This window comes from Narcine bancroftii, chromosome 8, assembly GCF_036971445.1.
Source record: "Narcine bancroftii isolate sNarBan1 chromosome 8, sNarBan1.hap1, whole genome shotgun sequence".
Taxonomy (NCBI): Eukaryota; Metazoa; Chordata; class Chondrichthyes; order Torpediniformes; family Narcinidae; genus Narcine; species Narcine bancroftii.
The window spans coordinates 46,271,495-46,291,493 of NC_091476.1; the positions used below are offsets into that span (position 1 = coordinate 46,271,495).

The window sequence follows — 19,999 nt, forward strand, 5'->3', positions numbered from 1 at the left end:
AAGGTACTCCTTAGGTCCCTTTTAAGTGTTCCCACTATCAACTTAAATCTACATCTACATTTTATATTCTTTCATCACAAGGAAAAGACTATAAATGTTCACCTTACCTACACCCCTCGTGATTTTACAAACTTCCAGAATATCCTCTTGATGCTCCAGGTGGCAAAATACCAGCCTATCTAGCCATTCTTTATAATTAACCATATAACCATTTACAGCACAGGAACAGGCCAGTTCGGTCCTTCTAGTCCATGCCAAACAATTTCTCCCACCTTCCAAGCCTACCAGTCCTGATAATGTTTTAGTGGATCTTTTCCAACACATTCCAGCTTAAATGCATCTTTCCGATAGCTGCTTTATCAAAACTGCACACAATAGTCTAAAGGCAATCTCTAACAATGTACTGAACAGCCCATCAAGTTTGCATCACCATTCATCCATCATGAGCTGATCCATTTTCCCACTCAGCCCCACTACTCTTCCTTCTCCACATTATTTATGATGCCCTTCATTTCCATCTCACCTGCAGTATCTATATGCAACCTTGAACACTGTGCTGCCAGCCCTTCTACTCTTTCAACCATTTCTGATACGACTATGTAGTTAACTGCATCTTTCTAAATGTCCTTCCTGTGCATTTGGAAATTCATATTCTAATTACTTGATCTTTTTTTGTTGTATATTTACTACAATCAGTTTGAGTTATGAGTCATGCAGCTTTTACTGAAAGATTATTTTTCTTTTATGCAATATTGGTGTCAACTGCAGATTCAAGTGATTAATTTGAATAGAAAACATCAATTGGTAAAAGCAGCAAAGGACTTAAAAATAATTGCTTTCTTGGTCTCTGTTACTCACCAGTGTAGGGGAATTTTGATCTGGCCAAAAGGATTCAGGAATTGGCCAGTGTCCAACAGGTACACCAGTCTTAGGATTAGGTCGCACATATATCAACTTGTGACAGTTATGCCAAGCTTGAGCAGTAAACAAGCAAGTTGCTCGAGGTGGTTCAACAATACCATCTGAAATAAAGATGAAAGGAATAGAAACTGTACACTGGATGATATGCAGCCGACAATACCTTCATGTTCAGTCAAAGAATAGAATGGTTGTTTTCAGAAATCATCAGCTTCTGGAGGCTCCACCACTGCATGGTCACTTTCATATTGGTTACTAGAATAAATGGATGGTTTTTAAATTCCCCAAGAAACTGATGTTTTAAATCAACAAGTTTACACCATAGCAAACATGAAAAAAAAATGCAAAGTAAAAAAACCAAACACTGATGATACGGGAGACTAGTAAGATCAAATGACATTGAGATGCGTATTCCTCACAAGAATTCTTCTCATCAGTGTCTACCCATAAACCTTTATTGTGGTATACAAATCTTCACAGGACTACTATATAAAGTCCTTTATTGTTCGACATTTTTGATCTGTTTTTAGCCTTTCATTTAATTTTTTTTTTAATTTAGACATACAGCACGGTAACAGTCCATTTTGGCCCACGAGTCCATACTGCCCAATTTACACCCAATTAACCAACACCCTCAGTATGTTTAAAATGGTGGGAGGAAACCGGAGCCCCCAGGGAACATCCACAGAGACACAGGGAGAACGTACAATGCCTTACAGACAGGGTGGGATTTGAACCTCAGTCCCAATCGAAGGCACTGTAAAGGTGTTGCGCCAACTGCTACGCCAACCGTGCCACCCATTTAAATGGAATGACAATCACAATATTATTGCAATACAGATTAGGAGTTTATTTTTCACAGAAAGTGTACTTTTCTCAGCAGCTTGGTAGGAGTTGATGCCCACAACAGCACTGGCACCCTTAGAGAGAAAACAAAGTCATTTACTTTCAATCCAAGAGTAAATTCAAATTGGTGAGCAACTGACAACTATTGAATAAAGATCTATGCTTCTACCTGTCCCATCAACCTTCATCCAGATCACAAACCTCCAAAGCTCTCCAATCCATTTAGCTATCCAAATTTCTCAATGTTAAAATCAAATCTGCATTAACCACTTTTGCTCACAGCTGGTTCCACACTCTCAGAGAAAAGGTTTCCCGAAATATTCTCCTTAAAGATTTGAAAATGGTGACAGGGTTGGTGCAGTGCTCAATTAGGACATGTACTATTTCCCTGATGGCTATATCTGCATTAAGTGCATTGAGGTGCAGGCTATGTTAAGGAAATAGAGCTGCAGCCAGATGATCTTCAGCTTGTATGGGAGAATGAGGAGTTCACAGATACAGGATGGAAGTCACACTGAAGTTGCAAGAGGCAGGGAGCTAGGTGACTGTCACGAGAAGGAAAGCAAAAGCAGGTAGGTAGAGTAGAGCACCCCTGCGGCCATTCCTTTCAAAAAGAAGTAAGCCACTTTGGTTGCTACTGGGAGACACAGCCTACCAGGAGAAAGCAGCAGTAGCTGGGTCTCGGGCTCTGAAAGAGGAGGAGAGAGGTAATAAAGGATTCAATAGTTAGAGGAGCACACAGGAGATTCCGTGGATAAGAAAACAATACCCAAATGGTTTGTTGCCTCCCTGGTTCCAGGGTCAGATTGGGACTGGAGCCTTCAAAAGGGGGAGGGTGAGTGACCAGAGTCAAGGTACATATTGTTACTAATGATGTAGATAGGAAAAGGAACAATGTCCTGAAGAGGGAATATAGTGAGTTAGGTAGGAAGCTGGAAGGCAGGACCAAGGGTGACAATCTCAGCATTGCTTCTTTCACCATGTGCATATCAGGATTAAAATAGGATGATATAGCAGATGAACATGTGGCTCAAAAATTGGCGCAGGGGCAAGGTTTCAGATTTCAGAATCATTGGGATCTCTTCTGGGGAAGGTACTACCTGTACAAAAGGACAGCTTGAGGGAGACAAATATCCTGGCAGACAGTTTGCTTGAGTTGTTGGGGGAAGTTTAAATTAGTTTTGCAGGGGGTTGGAATCCAGAGTGATAAGATAGCTGATGTACAAATAGATGCAGTGGGCAGTGAAATATTGACAAAGGATAGGCAGTCAATAGCGCAAACTGCAGGCGTAAGGATAAAAATTTAGCTTATGGTATTATGGAGACAAAATTAAGAGTGATGAATACAGAACTGAAGATTTTGTACTTAAAATGCACACAGTAAAGGAATAAGATAGATCAGCCATTTCCAACAGGGGCCACAACACATTTAAGGGAGGCCATGGACTGAAATTATATTTTTTATGTGGTCAGTAGGAGAGAAATATGTAAACCAACTAAACTTAACTGCTTTATAGGGAAGGGGGCCAATAAACTTTGAGCAGAGTTCCAAGGGGCCAGAGTGAAAAAAAGGTCGAGAATAGCTGATAGGTGATCCCTTTAGCTCATTGAAAAATTTCTCTGTTAAGGGAATTGTTAATGATTGAAATAGGTATTGGATCCTTGGGAAGATATTCATTTTAATGCAATTTACGCTTCCTATCAGTGTTAGTGGTAAATCTTTCCAATGTTCTTAGTCATCTTGTAATTTCTTCATTAATGGCTGATAATTTAATTTGTATAGATGGCCTAGATTATTATCTAGTCTACTACCTAGGTATCAGATTGCTTGTGTTTGCCATTTAAATGTTGATTCTTTCTTAAACTTTGTGAAATCCACATTATTCATTGGCATCGCTTCACTTTTATTTGTGTTGATCTTGTATCCCGATATTTCTCCATATTCCTTCAATTTCTTATGTAATTCTTTTATTGATAATTCTGGTTCTGTTAAGTATACTATGATGTCATCTGCAAGAGATAGGTGATCCTGAAGTGCAATTGGAAGATACGATGTTGTGGGCATCACTGAGTTATGGTGAAAGAAAATCACAGCTAAGAGCTGAACATTCTAGGATACATAGTATATCTAAAGACAGGCAGGTAGGTCAGAGGTGGGTGGGGGTTGTGGGGTATGGCACAGGGTAGCTCTCTTGGTAAAAACTGGAATAAAATCCAGGATTGGAATGTGTTAAATCCCTGTGGGTAGAGTTAAGACACTGCAAAGCTAAAAAGACCCTGATGGAAGTTAGATACAGATCTCCAAACAGTAGCCAATGGGTGACAAATTACAAAGGGAGATAGAAAAAGCATGTAAAAAGGGAAATGTTACAATATTCACTGAGGATTCCAATATGCAGGCTGATTCAGAAAAATCAAGAAACAGAATGTAGAGCAACTATGGCCGAGTAAATTCTGGGTTGGATTTGATATAGCAATTTTTGGTAAATAACTCCTATGAGGCAGTTGATAGAATCCTCCCAATAGTGTGCGATGCAGAAACAAAAATTAGATGCATCAGTACACCAGTGGAATAAGAAGAATTACAGACGTATGAGAAAGGATGTGGTCAAAGTTGTTTGGAAGCAATCAGTCGGAGGGATGATGGTAGAGCAGCAGTGGTTGGAATTTCTGAGCTTAACTCAGAAGACACAAGAAATTCATCCCAAGCATGAAAAAGTATTTTACAAGGAGGATGAGGCAAATATGGCTGACAAGGAAGTCAAAGACAGCATAAAACAGGAGGGCGTACAATATGGCAAAAATAAGTGGTAAGCTAGAGGATTGGGACGCTTTTAATAGCCATCAAAAGTCAAATGAAAAAACAATAAGGGGAAAAAATATGATATACAAAGGTAAACTAGCCAGTAACATAAGAGGACATGAAAAGTTTCTTGATATATGAAGCGTAAAAGGGAGACAAAGGTGAACATTGGTCCACTGGAAAACAACGCTGGAATGACCGTAATGGAGGACAAGGAAAGGCCAGAGAAATGTGATGAGTATTTTACACAAGTTTTCAATATGCCAGAAGTTCGAAGGTGTCAAGGGGCAGAAATAGGTGTAGTCGTTAATACTAAAGAGAAGGAACTAGGGAAGTTAAATGGTCTGAAGGTGGATATATCACCTGGACTGGATGACTCACCCCAGAGTTCAAGAGATAGCCAAGGAGATAACAGTATCTTTGACCGACCAAAATATGGTACAGGAGCATCAAAATCAGGCTAGAATAGATCTTCGTGCAGAGGGTGAGAGCATGAATGGTATTGTGCAACCTTGGGTCTCTTATAAATGAAATGAATGAATTATTCCAAAATATTTGTATATATTGATTTTATATTATATCTTTATGTATGTGTGTGATTACTGTGTGCTGTATACTGTGTGTGTATGTGTGTGCACAATGATCAGGAGAAACACTGTTTGGTCTGGTTGGATATGACAGGCAGATGACAATAAACTTGAACCTGACATTGCTGAGGCTTTTGTAGCCATCTTTAAAGAATCACTGGACCCAGAGTGATCCGAGAGGATTGGAAAATTGCAAATGTCTGAAGTTAAACTCAGAAGTCTGTAGATGCTGGGGTCAAATGCAATACAAAAATCATGCTGGTGAAAATCAGGTCACACGACATTAATGTTTTAAACCTGGGCCCTTTGTCAGGTATAAGCAAAAACAGGTAGGCACCCTAGTAAAAATGTGAGAGGAGGGGTGGGGAGAGAAAGGAGGAAGGGGCAGGAGCACAGGCTAAAAGATGGATACAGACAGGAGAGTGGAAGAAAAAAACTGAAAAGGCATTGATAGGAGAGGAAAGCAATTTGGGAGCTGGGGGGGAAAAGGAAAGAGAATCACGGTGGGGGGGATAAGTGAAAACTAGAGGTCGATGTTAATGCTGTCTGTTTGGAGAGTGTCCAAACAGATTACAGGTGTTGTTCCTCCAACTTGGAGGTTGCCTATATTTAGCAGTACATATGGTCATGCATGGACATGTCTGTTAGCAACGGTACGTGGAAATGAAATGGTTGACCACTGAAGGATCCTTGCTATTGCAGCAGACAGAGCTAAAGTGTTCAATGAAACAATTTCCCAGTCTGCCTCCAGTTTCACCGATGGAGAGGAGGCCACAACAGGAGAACTGATGCAGTAAATGATCCCTGAAGATTCACAAGTGTTGCTTCACTTGCAAGAACTGCATGGGGACCCAAATCGTGCTGAGGGAGGAGGTGTGTGCACATGTGTAGTATTTCTTGCAGTCACACGAGGTTAAGTACTGAGGGGGGTCAATCATGAGAAAGGATCTGTGGACAAGGGAGTCCGAAAGGGAGCAGCCCAAATGAAAAACAGGATGCTGTACATGGCAGAAATTGTAGATGATATTATGTTGGATGCAGAGGTCGGTGGAGTGCGAGATAAGGACAAGGAGAATCCTATCTCGTTGTGTCTCAGGGCAGAAGGGGCAATGGCGGATGTGCAAGGAAGAGAAGTGGGTAGAACATGGAACATAGAATATTACAGCACATTACAAGCCTTTTGGCCCTCAATGTTGAGCCAACATATATTACTACCTAAAAATACAAATCCTTCCTACCTTGTAACCATCTATTTTCTATCATCCACATGCCTATCCAAGAATCTCTTAAATGTCCATAACGTTTCAATCTCCACCACCAGCCCTGGCAAGGCACCCATAACACCTGTAAAAAAAACTTTTCCCTGATGTCTCCCTTAAACTTTCCTCCTTTCATTTTGTACAGATGTCCTCTAATGTTTGTTACTCCATCCTGGGAAAAGAGGCCCCTTATCTGTGCCACTCAGAATCTTGTAGATCTCTGTCAAGTCACCAGTCATACTTCTTCACTCCAAAATGTCCCACCTCTGCTAACCTGCCTTAGAAGACAATGTATGTTTTCTTCTCGTTAACTAGTTGTCTCACCTGTTTTATCAACCAGTTTCTTTTTCCTACCCTCTTTCCCGTCTCTAAGCACTTTCAGGTGGCCAAAATCCCCCCCAACGTAAAGCCGCATATTATGCTCATATGCGGCTGTCGGAAGGCCACTTGAAAGCACATGCGAGGCCAACTTTGTAACCCTACTCCGAGAGGGAAAATCGCCGGAACACTGAGGCCTCTCCCCCGACACTTGAATGCAGCCGCCTGAAACCGGCTGCAAAGGGGATGACAATCAGCTGGTGAGCACCTGACAGCCCCCCGGCGCGGGACGCAAGGGCAGGAGCAGCCAGCATGGGCTGTCAGCGCTGGGGCAGCCGGAGCGGGCTGTCCTCATAATGATCCCATTTCCCCGATCTTTCCCCACAGCCCTGTATCAGTCCCTACACTGTGAGACGGCCGGTGCGGGACATCCCCGTGCTGGCTGTCCCAGCTCTGACAGCCAGCCATCCCAACCCTGACAGCCTGAAGAGACAGGAGCCGGAGTGCACTCTGAGGCGCCTCCCGTGAAGCTGTGCCTTTTCAGCACTGCCACCTGAATGACCATTCCACAGGTCTGAATCCACTTCTGCAGGCACATTCTTGGCAGAGAATGCACCTGAAGAAGCCTAGTGGGACAAACCTGTCATGAATCCCGTCCAAGTGATCCCTAAACATCCTCCACATTATATATGTGCTTTCCCCAAGAATGTCTGTTACCAATTTACTTTTCCTAGTTCCTGCCCCATCCCATCGTAATTATCCCTTCCCCAATTAAAAACTTTCCCATTCTGTCTGCTTTTATCCTTATCCATAACTATGCAAAAGCTCAGGGAGTTGCAGTTACCATGACCAAAATGGGCCTCTCCTCAAGTCAGCTGGCCCACAGGCTGTGACAAAAATCCTTCTTGGACACACCTGACAAATTCTGCCCCATCTATCCCTCGCAGTCAGGTTTCAATTAATATTAAGGAAGTTGAAGTCTTGAACAACCCTGCAATTTCTGCACCATTCCAAATTCTGCCTTCTTATCTGTTCCTCAGTGTCCTAAGGGTAATTTTTTTTTAAATTTTTTTATTTTTCACACCATAAATCACATTAGCCATGATACACACTTTTTCCTTTTCACACATATACAGTGACATTTTCTCCCCCCCACCCCCACCCCCCCCCCCCATCCATTTAAGGTATACAATCTAGGTTACATTAAACCAGTCAGACAATGTTGTCATTCAACAAAAATACACCAGAAATTCTACTGAGTCCATTCTTTTCTTTCCTTCTCCTTCCATCAACTTAGGTAATGATTGTCCCCGGTAGGTTTTCGCTATTGTATTTAATGGAAGGCTCCCATATTTGTTCGAATATTTCGATATTATTTCTTAAACTATATGTAATTTTTTCTAATGGAATACATTTATTCATTTCTATATACCATTGTTGTATTTTCAGATTATCTTCCAATTTCCAGGTTGACATAATACATTTTTTGCTACAGCTAGAGCTATCTTAACAAATCTTTTTTGTGCATCCTCCAAATCAATTCCAAATTCTTTGTTCTTTATGTTACTTAGGAGAAAGATCTCTGGATTCTTTGGTATATTGTTTTCTGTTATTTTATTTAATATCTGATTGAGATCTTCCCAAAATTTTTCTACTTTCTCACATGTCCAGCATGCATGAATTGTTGTTCCCATTTCTTTTTTACATCGAAAACATCTATCAGATACTGTTGGGTCCCATTTATTTAACTTTTGAGGTGTAATGTATAGTCTGTGTAACCAGTTATATTGTATCATACGTAGCCTCGTATTTATTGTATTTCTCATCGTTCCAGAACATAATTTCTCCCATGTTTCCTTTTTTATCTTTATATTTAAATCTTGTTCCCATTTTTGTTTAGTTTTACCATTTGTTTCCTCATTTTCCTTTTCTTTCAGTTTAATATACATATTTGTTATAAATCTTTTGATTAACATTGTATCTGTAATCACATATTCAAGGTTACTTCCCTCTGGCAAACTCAAACTGCTTCCTAATTTATCCTTCAAGTAGGATCTCAATTGGTAATATGCCAGCGCTGTATCTCCAGTTATATTGTACTTATCTCTCATTTGTTCAAAGGATAAGAATCTACTTCCTGAAAAACAATTTTCTATTCTTTTAATCCCTTTTTTTTCCCATTCTCTAAAGGAAAGGCTATCTATTGTAAAAGGGAGTAACTTATTTTGCGTCAATATTAGTTTTGGTAATTGATAATTTGTTTTATTTCTTTCTACATGAATCTTCTTCCAAATATTGAGGAGATGATGTAATACTGGAGAAGTTCTATGTTGTACCAATTTTTCATCCCATTTATATGTCTTCAGGTATCTTTTCCCCTATTTTATCTAATTCTAATCTCGTCCAGTCTGGTTTTTCCCTTGTTTGATAAAAATCTGATAGGTATCTTAATTGTGCGGCTCTATAATAATTTTTAAAGTTTGGCAATTGTAAGCCTCCTTGTTTATACCATTCTGTTAATTTATCTAGTGCTATCCTCGGTTTCCCCCCTTTCCATAAAAATTTCCTTATTATTTTCTTTAACTCTTTAAAGAATTTTTCTGTCAGTTTTATTGGCAATGCCTGAAATAAGTATAATATCCTTGGAAAAATGTTCATTTTAATACAGTTTATCCTTCCTATTAGTGTTAGTGGTAGATCTTTCCAATGCTCTAAATCGTCCTGTAATTTTTTCATTAGTGGATAATAATTGAGTTTATATAGTTGGCCGAGATTTTTGTTTATTTGTATACCTAGGTATCTTATTGCCTGCATTTGCCATCTAAATGGAGATTCCTTCTTAAATTTTGAGAAGTCCGCATTATTCATAGGCATTGCTTCACTTTTATTTACGTTTATCTTGTAACCCGACACTTCTCCATATTCCTTCAATTTCTTATATAATTCTTTTATTGATAGTTCTGGTTCTGTTAAGTACACTATAACATCATCCACAAATAGACTGATTTTATATTCCTTGTCTTTTATTTTTATTCCTTTTATATTATTATCTATTCTTATCAATTCTGCTAGTGGTTCTATAGCTAACGCAAACAATAAAGGTGATAGTGGGCATCCCTGCCGCGTTGACCTGCTTAAGTTAAATTGCTTTGATACATGTCCATTTACTGTCACTTTCGCTAACAGTCCCTTATATAATGCTTTAATCCAATTAATATACTTCTCCGGTAAACTGAATTTTTGCAATACTTTGAACAAATAATTCCATTCTACTCTGTCAAAGGCCTTCTCTGCGTCTAAAGCAACTGCTACTGCAGGTGCTTTATTTCCTTCTACTGCATGAATTAAGTTAATAAATTTAATAATATTGTCTGTTGTGCGTCTTTTTTTGATAAATCCAGTTTGGTCTAAATTTACCATTTTCGGTACATGCTCTGCTAATCTGTTTGCTAATAGTTTAGCTATTATCTTATAATCTGTGTTTAGTAAAGATATTGGTCTATATGACGCTGGTGAGAGTGGATCTTTCCCTTGTTTTAGTATTACTGTAATTATTGCTGTTTTACATGAATCTGGTAAGCTTTGTGTTTCATCAATCTGGTTGATTACATCCAGGAGGGGCGGAATTAATAAGTCTTTAAATGTTTTGTAGAATTCTATTGGGAATCCATCCTCTCCTGGTGTCTTATTATTTGGTAATTTTTTTATTATCTCTTGTATTTCTACTATTCCAAATGGTTCTGTTAATTTATTTTGTTCCTCTATTTGTAGTTTTGGTAGTTCAATTTTAGTCAGAAATTCATCTATTTTCCCTTCTTTCCCTTCGTTTTCAGTTCAGTATAATTGTTCATAGAATTCTCTAAAGTTTTCCTTAATTTCTTTTGGATTATATGTAATTTGTTTGTCTTTTTTCCTTGATGCCAATACCATTTTCTTAGCTTGTTCTGTCTTAAGCTGCCATGTTAGGATTTTGTGCGTTTTTTCACCCAGTTCATAATATTTCTGTTTTGTCTTCATTATATTCTTCTCTACCTTATATGTTTGTAGTGTTTCATATTTTATTTTTTTATCCGCCAATTCTCTTCTTTTAGTTGTATCTTCCTTCATTGCTAATTCTTTTTCTATATTTACTATTTCCCTTTCCAACTGCTCTGTTTCCTGATTATAGTCCTTCTTCATCTTGGTTACATAACTTATTATTTGCCCTCTAATGAATGCTTTCATTGCATCCCATAGTATAAACTTATCTTCCACTGATTCCATATTTATTTCAAAATACATTTTTATTTGTTTTTCAATAAATTCTCTAAAATCCTGCCTTTTAAGTAACATGGGGTTTAATCTCCATCTATATATTCTTGGAGGGATGTCCTCTAGCTTTACTGTCAATATTAAGGGTGAATGGTCCGATAGTATTCTAGCTTTATATTCTGTTTTTCTTACTCTATCTTGCATACTAGCTGATAACAAAAATAGGTCTATTCTTGAGTATGTTTTATGTCTAGCCGAGTAATATGAATATTCCTTTTCTTTTGGGTGTTGTTTCCTCCATATATCCAAAAGTTGCATTTCTTCCATTGATTTAATTATAAATTTGGTTACTTTGTTCTTTCTGTTAATTTTTTTCCCAGTTTTATTCATATTTAAATCCAAATTCAGGTTGAAATCCCCTCCTATTAATATGTTCCCTTGCGTATTTGCTACCTTCAAAAAGATATCTTGCATAAACTTTTGATCTTCTTCGTTAGGTGAATATACATTGAGTAGATTCCAAAATTCCGAATATATCTGACATTTTATCATTACATATCTCCCTGCTGGATCTATTATTTCCTCTTCTATTTTAAATGGCACATTTTTACTAATTAATATAGCCACTCCTCTTGCTTTTGAATTATACGATGCTGCTGTTACATGTCCTACCCAATCTCTCTTTAATTTCTTGTGCTCCAATTCAGTTAAGTGTGTTTCTTGCACAAATGCTATATCAATTTTTTCTTTTTTCAGTAAATTTAGCAGTTTCTTCCTTTTAATTTGGTTATGTATTCCATTAATATTCAAAGTCATATAGTTTAACGTAGCCATTTTATACTTTGTTTATCTTCCCTTTCCGTTTTTCCATCATTACCTTTCCTCCTTTTCCATTTCTGTTTTCTTATTTTAAACCCTTTATAAGACAACATTCCTAAAACATCAAACATTTTCCTTATTCTCCTATTTAAAACTTCTCTAGCCCCAATCTCCCCTTCCCCTCCTCTGTTGTCCTTTATCCCTTGTCGGACAACAACATCTCCCCTCTCCATTTGGGTTTGCGAATTCACTCGCAAGCGTCAGCTGATTTTGCAGTGACCGCAACTCCCCCCCACCCAGCCCCCCCAGAAAAGATTTCACTTTTTATATGTAACAAAGGTCACTCTTTTAGTTCCCTCCTTATTCCCTCTATTCCATTTCCTTCCCTTATTAATTCTTGTCTATACTATCTATATTTTCCTCTAAATACAGATACATTCACATATGCACATTATACATATACACACTTATACTTCTTTACCCGCATACATATAAATCGTGGTCATTTTTACTCTTATTACACGTCTTCATCCCTCAGTCTATTTTGTAATTGTTCTGCAAATTTTCGTGCTTCTTCTGGATCCGAGAATAGTCTGTTTTGTTGTCCTGGAATAAATATTTTCAATACAGCTGGATGCTTTGGTATAAATTTATACCCTTTCTTCCATAAAATCGCCTTTGCTGTATTGAACTCCTTTCTCTTCTTTAGGAGTTCAAAACCTATATCTGGATAAATGAAGATTTTTTGTCCTTTGTACTCCAGTGGTTTGTTGCCCTCTCTTACTTTTTCCATTGTCTTCTCCAGTACCTTTTCTCTTGTAGTATATCTTAGGAATTTTACTAAAATAGATCTTGGTTTTTGTTGTGGTTGTGGTTTAAAGGTCAATGCTCTATGTGCCCTTTCTATTTCCATTTCTTGCTGTAGTTCTGGACATCCTAGGATCCTAGGGATCCAGTCTTTTATAAACTCTCTCATATTCTTGCCTTCTTCATCTTCCTTAAGGCCCACTATCTTTTATGTTATTTCTTCTGTTATAATTTTCCATTATATCTATTTTCTGAGCTAACAGTTCTTGTGTCTCTTTAACTTTTTTATTAGATTCCTCTAATTTCTTTTTTAAGTCCTCCACCTCCATTTCTACTGCTGCTTCTCGTTCCTGCACCTTGTCCATTCTTTTTCCCATTTATGATAAAGTCATATCTATTTTATTCATTTTCTCTTCTGTATTGTTTATTCTTCTTCTTAAATCATCAAATTCCTGCGCTTGCCATTCTTTAAATGACTCCATGTATTCTTTAATAAGAGAAAGTAAATCCTTTATCTTGCCTTTCCCTTCTTCTTCTATCTCACTGTACTCTTCCTCTTCTTCTTCCTCTGGGTTGGCCACCTGCTGCTTCTTTGTTGCCCTTCTCTTCTCTTCTTTCTTGTTTCCATTGTCTTCTGTGTTCTCCTCTTGCTGCAGGTGCTCTGCAGCTGTTGTTGCCGGCTGTGGAGATCGACTCCCCAGCTGGTCACCCCTCCCGTCGGTGTGTTTTTTTTCATGCGCGGTTGCGCACTTTTACTCGGCTCAGCGAGCCATTTTTGTAGTCCATTATTTACCGACCTGAGGGAGCAGGTTTCTCTCTCCGCAGCGGGCCTCTTCGGACAGGTAAGGCCTTCACCTTTTTCCTCCTTTGTCTTCTCTTCCTCTCTTACCGTTGCTTTCGATTTTTCTTTTTTTGTCGCCATCTTCTTTCCACCTTTATACTCACTTTTCTTTAACTTTTATTTCTGTGCCTTTGTGTTTTCCTTTGTTTTTTCCGACTTTTCTGGAGAGGGCTGGAGTTCACCGTCCGGCCACTACTCCATCACGTGACTCCTTGTCCTAAGGGTATTTAGAAGCCTATAGATTTCTGTACAGTGATTGCTCCTTTTCTATTTAAGACTTCCACCCACACTGACTCAGACAACACTCCCTCTAGTGTCCTCCCTTTCTACAGCCATTATACTATCCCTGACCAGTCATGCTACACTCCCTTCTGCCCTTACATCCCCTCCTACTTCTTTTAAAACACCTAAACCCCAGTATCTCCATCAGCCAATACTGCTGTTCTGGCAGTCAAGTCTCTATAATGGCCACAATATCGCAATTCTATGAACTGATCCATGCTCTTAAGTTCATTTCCTTCATTCCTAATATGCCTTGCATTGAAATAGATACATTTCAAACCCTCTGACTACATTTATACCTCCTTCCCTGCCTGACTTTCCTCACAATCCCAAAACACATTGCATAATCCTTCCCACCTTCTGCCCTATTCTCTGCACTCACATTCTGGTTCCCATCCCCCTGTCGAGCTAGTTAAAACCCTCTAGTAAACCTTCTCACCTGGTTATTGGTCTCTCTCCAGTTCAGATGCAGCCCTTCCTTCTTGTACAGGTCAGACCTTCCCCAGAAGTGATCACAATGATCCACAAATCTGAACCCCAACACCCTGCATCAGCTTTTCAACCATGCATTAATCTGCTACAACTTCCTATTCTTGCCATCACTGGTGTGTAGCATAGGCAGCAATCCTAACCTTGAGGTCCTGCATTTCAGCTTTCTTCCTAACTCCTTGTATTCCCTCTTCAGGACCTCACCCCCATTCCTATCTACGTCATTGGTACCAACATGAACAACATCTGGATGCTCACCCCTCTTCGCTTGGGAATACTGTGGTCAATCAGAGATGTCCCTGACCTTGGAACTTGGGAGGCAACATTCCATCCAGGAGTCTCAATCTTGATCACAGAACTTTCCATCAGTTGGCCTAACTATGGACTCCCAATCACTATAGCTCTCCTCTTCTCCCTCCCCTCCCTACCCTTCTGCCTTCTGAGATGAAGGGACAGACTCTGTGCCAGAGACCTGACCACTACGATTTTCCCCTGGAAGATTCCACCCCCCCCCAACAGAATCCAAAATGGTATATTTATTGTTGAGAGGAACGGCCACAGGGGTGCTCTGCGCTAACTACCTATTTCCTTTCCTTCTCCTAACAGTCACCCAGCTACCTGCCTCCTGACTTTTGTTAAGGGCTGAGTCGATGGCAGGAGAGAGGACGACCTGTTTTGTTTTTTGAAGGAAGACAACATCTTGCATGTCCTGGAATAGAAGAACGCATCCTGAGAGAAAATGAAATGAGAGAAGGAAATGGAATCCTTACAGGATGTGAAGAGGTGTCATCAGGATAACTGTGTGAATATATTTGATGGTTCTGGGAGTGTACTCACTGGAATTTAGAAGGATGGTCGGGGGGGGGCGGGGAAGAGGATATCTCATCAAAAACCTATTTATTATGGAAAAGAGTGGATATAGAGGACATAGTGAAGCTGTTTCCCATGGTAGGGGTGTGTGGGACCAGAGGATAAAGCCTCAGAATACAAAAATATGCTTTTCGAACAGAGATGAGGAGGAATTCCTTTACCCAGAAGGTGGTGAATCTATAGAATTCATGCTGTGGAGGCCATCAGTAAGTTATGCGCCGCTTAGCGTCCACTATACATGGTGAAATTGGGCGTCATGCGATGTGGACATTGTGCGAACATCATATTATATACTTAGAAAAGCTCTATGGGATTCTGTAGTGTACCAGTAAACATTTTGATTGTAAGGATCAGTGTGGACTCTGACAGGGCTGTGTGGAGAGAGTGAGGCAGTGGGATCAGTGTGGGGATCAACATGGGGCTGTGAGGAGAGAGCTGGACAGTCAGATCAGTTTGGGTATGCAGTGTACTATTTCCTATTGCTAGCAATCTGTTTTTCTCAATTGCTGCACACACTCACGGTAACTGAATAATTATGGGACAGCAGATGTATACCCGAATGTTAAGTGGACAAGCCTGTATTTAAGATAGAGGTTCTAGATTAGGAATGGAATCAAAAGTCCCACAGAGATGATGGGAGAATGGAGTTCAAAGAGATTGTAAAAATCAGCCATGATGTATGGGGGAGGGGCAAACTTGATGGGCCAATGGCCTAATTCCACTCATGTCTTGATCAAATACTGTACTTGCATATTCAGCTCATTAGAATACCTTCAACTAATACATCCACCATTAATGTCAAGCTAATCAGCCAAAAATTTCCTGGATTAGTTTTAGATCCTTACTTAAATAACAGAATATTAAAATTCCTCCAACACCTCAACTGTAGCAAAAGATGCCAGGATCCCCTGCAATTTCTGCTAAAGTATCCCTCAAGGGCCAAGGGAATATTGTCAGACCCCTGTGGATTTATCAGAGCCTGACAAACGGAAGTGCGAAGTCTTTCGAATGACACTACTTCTAAACAGGTTACACTTCACTGATATTCTGTTGGTCTGAGATAGATGTGCTTACATCCCCAAGATAACAAAGGCGAACTTGCTGAACCACTCACTCCTGTGCCAAACTAAACCATGAAAGAATCAAAGCAATTAAATTAAAAACTCAAATTAAGTTGGTAAAGCAGGTTCATTTTTTAAAGTAAATTAAAAAGGGTAGCAGACTAATCATTATAATAAACAAAAGGTAGTTTTCAGCAGAAATATATCTAAATTGAGCTCAACATTTGCTAATTGTGATCTCACTTTACACGACCACACTCTATACAGAACAGTACAGGAACTGGCCATTCATCCCATTTATCTGTGCCAAACATGACAGTAAATAATATTAATTCCATCAGCCTGCACATGGTCTGTACACCTCCATTCCCTGCATATTCACATGCCTGTCAAAATGCCTCAAACTGCTTCTACCAACAACCCTAGCAACATGTTCCAGTCACTTAACACTTCCAGTGTGTAAAAAAGGTCTTCCTTCCTCATCACCTTTAAATTTTCCGATTCGCATTAAATGTATTTCCAGTCCAGTATTTGATATTTCCACCCAGATTAAAAAAAAAGGCCATGACTATCCAGGTTTACCAACCCTGTTAATTTTATAAACTTCTATCAGATTTCCCAAATCTCAATGCTCTGCAGAAAACAATCCAAGTTTGTCTGACCTCAACTTCGAGCCAATACTCTCTGATCAACATCCTGTTGAACCTCTTCGCCACCCTTTCCAAAGTCTCTATACCCTTCCTACAATGCAGCAGACCTCCCAGTATACTTCATATGTGGCCTGAATGTTATATATACCTGCAACACCACTTGCTTTCTTTCAACACAATGCCCCTACCATTGAAGACAAGCATACTGTTGATCACCTTTATTACTTACAAAAGTCTCCATCCAGGGAAATTGCTTCATTGAGCACTTTTGCTCTGTGTGCTGCAAGAACAAAGATCTCCCCGACCAATTCCACACCCCAATGCCTCACTGACATATTTGTCCATGGCCTCGTGTATTGCCAGGTTGAAACCTTGTCTTCCGTCTCAACAGTCTCCTCAACCAGACAGCATCAACATCGATCTCCTGATTTCTGGTTACCCCCTCCCCTGTTCTCTTGCTTTCCGTAATCCCAACCCCATTCTTCTCATTTCCCAGCCCCTTCACTTTCTTACTCCTATCAGAAAGCATCTTTCTCAGCCCTCTGCCCTTCCCCCATCACCTGATCATTTCTAGCCATGCTCATCCCCCTTCTCCTCGTTCTCCTACCTTGTCTACCTGATTTTCAGCCTGCATGAAGAGAGGCTCAGCCTCAAGCCTGAAACGTACACTGTCTATTGGTTTTCATGGATTCTGCATCATCTGCTGAGTTTCTCCAGCCTTTTTGTGTACTGTATTACCACCCCATCTACTTGTGTTGCAATTTTAGCCCAAAGATCCTCCTGTTCCAATGCTCCTTGGGGCCTACCATGAACTGTGTATTTTCCCCTGACATTTGAATTTCCAAAGTGCAACATCACACACTAGTTTGGATTAAACCACCTGTTATTGCTCTACCCATAGTTCCAACTGATTGATATCCTGTACAAATTACTTCATTATTCACATCTCCACCAATTTTTGTGCCATCTGCAAACCTACTAATCAGCTCAACTCATTTGCCAATGTCAAAGATGTCCCAGCACTGATCCCTGCAGAACATCATTGGTCATAGACCTCCAGTCAATGAAACACACATCCTCCATGACACTATCTTCTCCTGCCAAGCTAATTTTGAATCCAGTCTACTAATCATGGATCCCTGCGTTTTAATCTTCTGGATCAGCCTACCATGAAAATAACTTTGCAAATGGACGGCAGGAGGGCATTTGACATTTGTTTGTCCATAATATTATTCAGGTTGCAGAATATTGCAAACTGCACATTACTACTGAAGTTTGGTCACTAAGGATTCTAGAGTCAGACCATTTGTGAAATCGGAAAAGATTTCAAATGAATCCAAGTAGAGATATCCAGCTGCTGTACATGAAATGCATCTCCTTAGAAGTGCAGTAAGTAGCTAGGAAGGCCAATGAAACAATGGTCTTGAATGCAAGAGGGATATAATCTGGAAGGAGGTAATGATAGAGACACTGAAATATGGATGGAGAGCTTCAGATTCTTGGGAAGAAAATACACGTGGACTTCAAAAAGACTAGAAAAATGTATTTGCATGGACATTGTTGGGGAGGATGGGCAAAACCATGAGACACTGGAAGAGAATATAGTTTGGAAATTCTGTCTAACTGTGTGAACAGAGACAAATGGGTCTGACCATGCGTTATGAAACAAATAAATTACAAGTTCCTTGTGATCAGGTCTGCTCTAGCTTTTGTGCATAATTCACAAAATCTTAAGTTATTCAGAGCCAGGACACCTGGCCAACGTTTGACCGAACCCAACTGTGTGTCAAAGTTCCCATGCACAGTAAACAAAATGTTATCCTTTGAAATAACATGCATTTCAAAAATCATCCTAAAGTTAACAAAAAATGTCCCGAGATTTAGATGGAATCAGTCAGTTTTACAGTATGGAAACAGGCCCTTCAGCCTAATTGGTCATGCCAACCAAGTAGTCTTTGCAAGCTGGTCCCATTTGCTCTTGTTAGGACCATATCGTTCTGAACCTCTCCTGTTCTTTGTATCCATAATCCTTGAGAGTGGTTGTAACACTCTTCTTTAAAAATATCCCCAATCTAGGTTCCAGTCACTGAATTACCCTCTATACATTAATATTCTTCTTTAAAAAGATAAACTCATATGCTACATAATGCTCTCAACATGATCTCACCAATTTCCTACATATCCGAAACCTACATTTTGTACTGAATTCCACATGTAACATGCTTGACAATGTTAACCTTCTTAATTATCTGCGTGTCAGCATTTGAAAATTATGAACAGAGACATCTCAATATCTCTGAACAGGAAGGTGTAAATAAGGCAAGTAAGAAAACAGGAAAATATTAGCTCATAGAACATAGAGCAGCATAGGAACAGCCCATGATGTCTGTACCAAACATAATGTTGTAATTCAAATTAATCTCATCTGTCCGCACATGGTCGACATTCTACCCCCACCCCCCACCCCCTCCCACCATCCCCACAACATTTTATTCAGGCATTTAGCTGTTTCTGCTTTTACCAGATGAAGGGTCCTGGTTCAAAAGGTTGGTTACCCTTAATGTCTTATGTATGTTGTGACCTCCTGTGTTTCTCTTGCATTGTCTTAATCCCTTTAAATATTGTTATATATACCCATTTACTCATATTGGAAGGAACTCTAAAGGTTTTCTATAACAAAACCATACTTTCACTCAGTGGTTATGATCTCAAATTCATAGCCTTCAGGGTCTATCAGGGATTGCAAAGGGAATTGCATAGGTACAAAGTGAAATAATTCATAAGGCAACAGAGAAAGTGGTGAAATAGAACAGCACAGCAACAGGCCCTTCAGTCCCTGATAAGACTATCTATTTAAACCTAGACCACATCATTTTTTTTCCTAGTTCACACCCAACACCATCTATTTTTTTTCTACATACATGTGCCAATAAGTCTCTTGAATGTCCCAATTGTACCAGTCTCCACCACCTACCCTGGCAATACATTCCTGCCACCCACCAGAAATTAGAAATTACCTCTGAAATCTCCCCTAAATTTTCTTCCAATCACATTAAACAGATGTTCTCTGGTATTTTGCTAATGTCACCCCAGGAAAAAAGTGCTGGCTGTCTACCCTGTCCAACCAAGCCTTTCATAATCTTATATATCTCTATTAAGTTAGATCTGTTAAGTTAACTTTGCTTCAGATGACTTATT

The 19,999-nt window shown here is 39.5% G+C and overlaps 1 protein-coding gene across 1 annotated transcript in view; it reads right to left on the bottom strand.

Moving 5' to 3' along the window:
* The window catches only part of LOC138740643 (integrator complex subunit 6-like), a 133,354-nt gene that overhangs the window by 69,718 nt on the left and 43,637 nt on the right, over positions 1–19,999 (bottom strand). Inside the window, 1 exon segment of the mRNA XM_069893569.1 lies at positions 859–1,022. Coding sequence (XP_069749670.1) covers positions 859–1,022 — 164 coding nt within the window.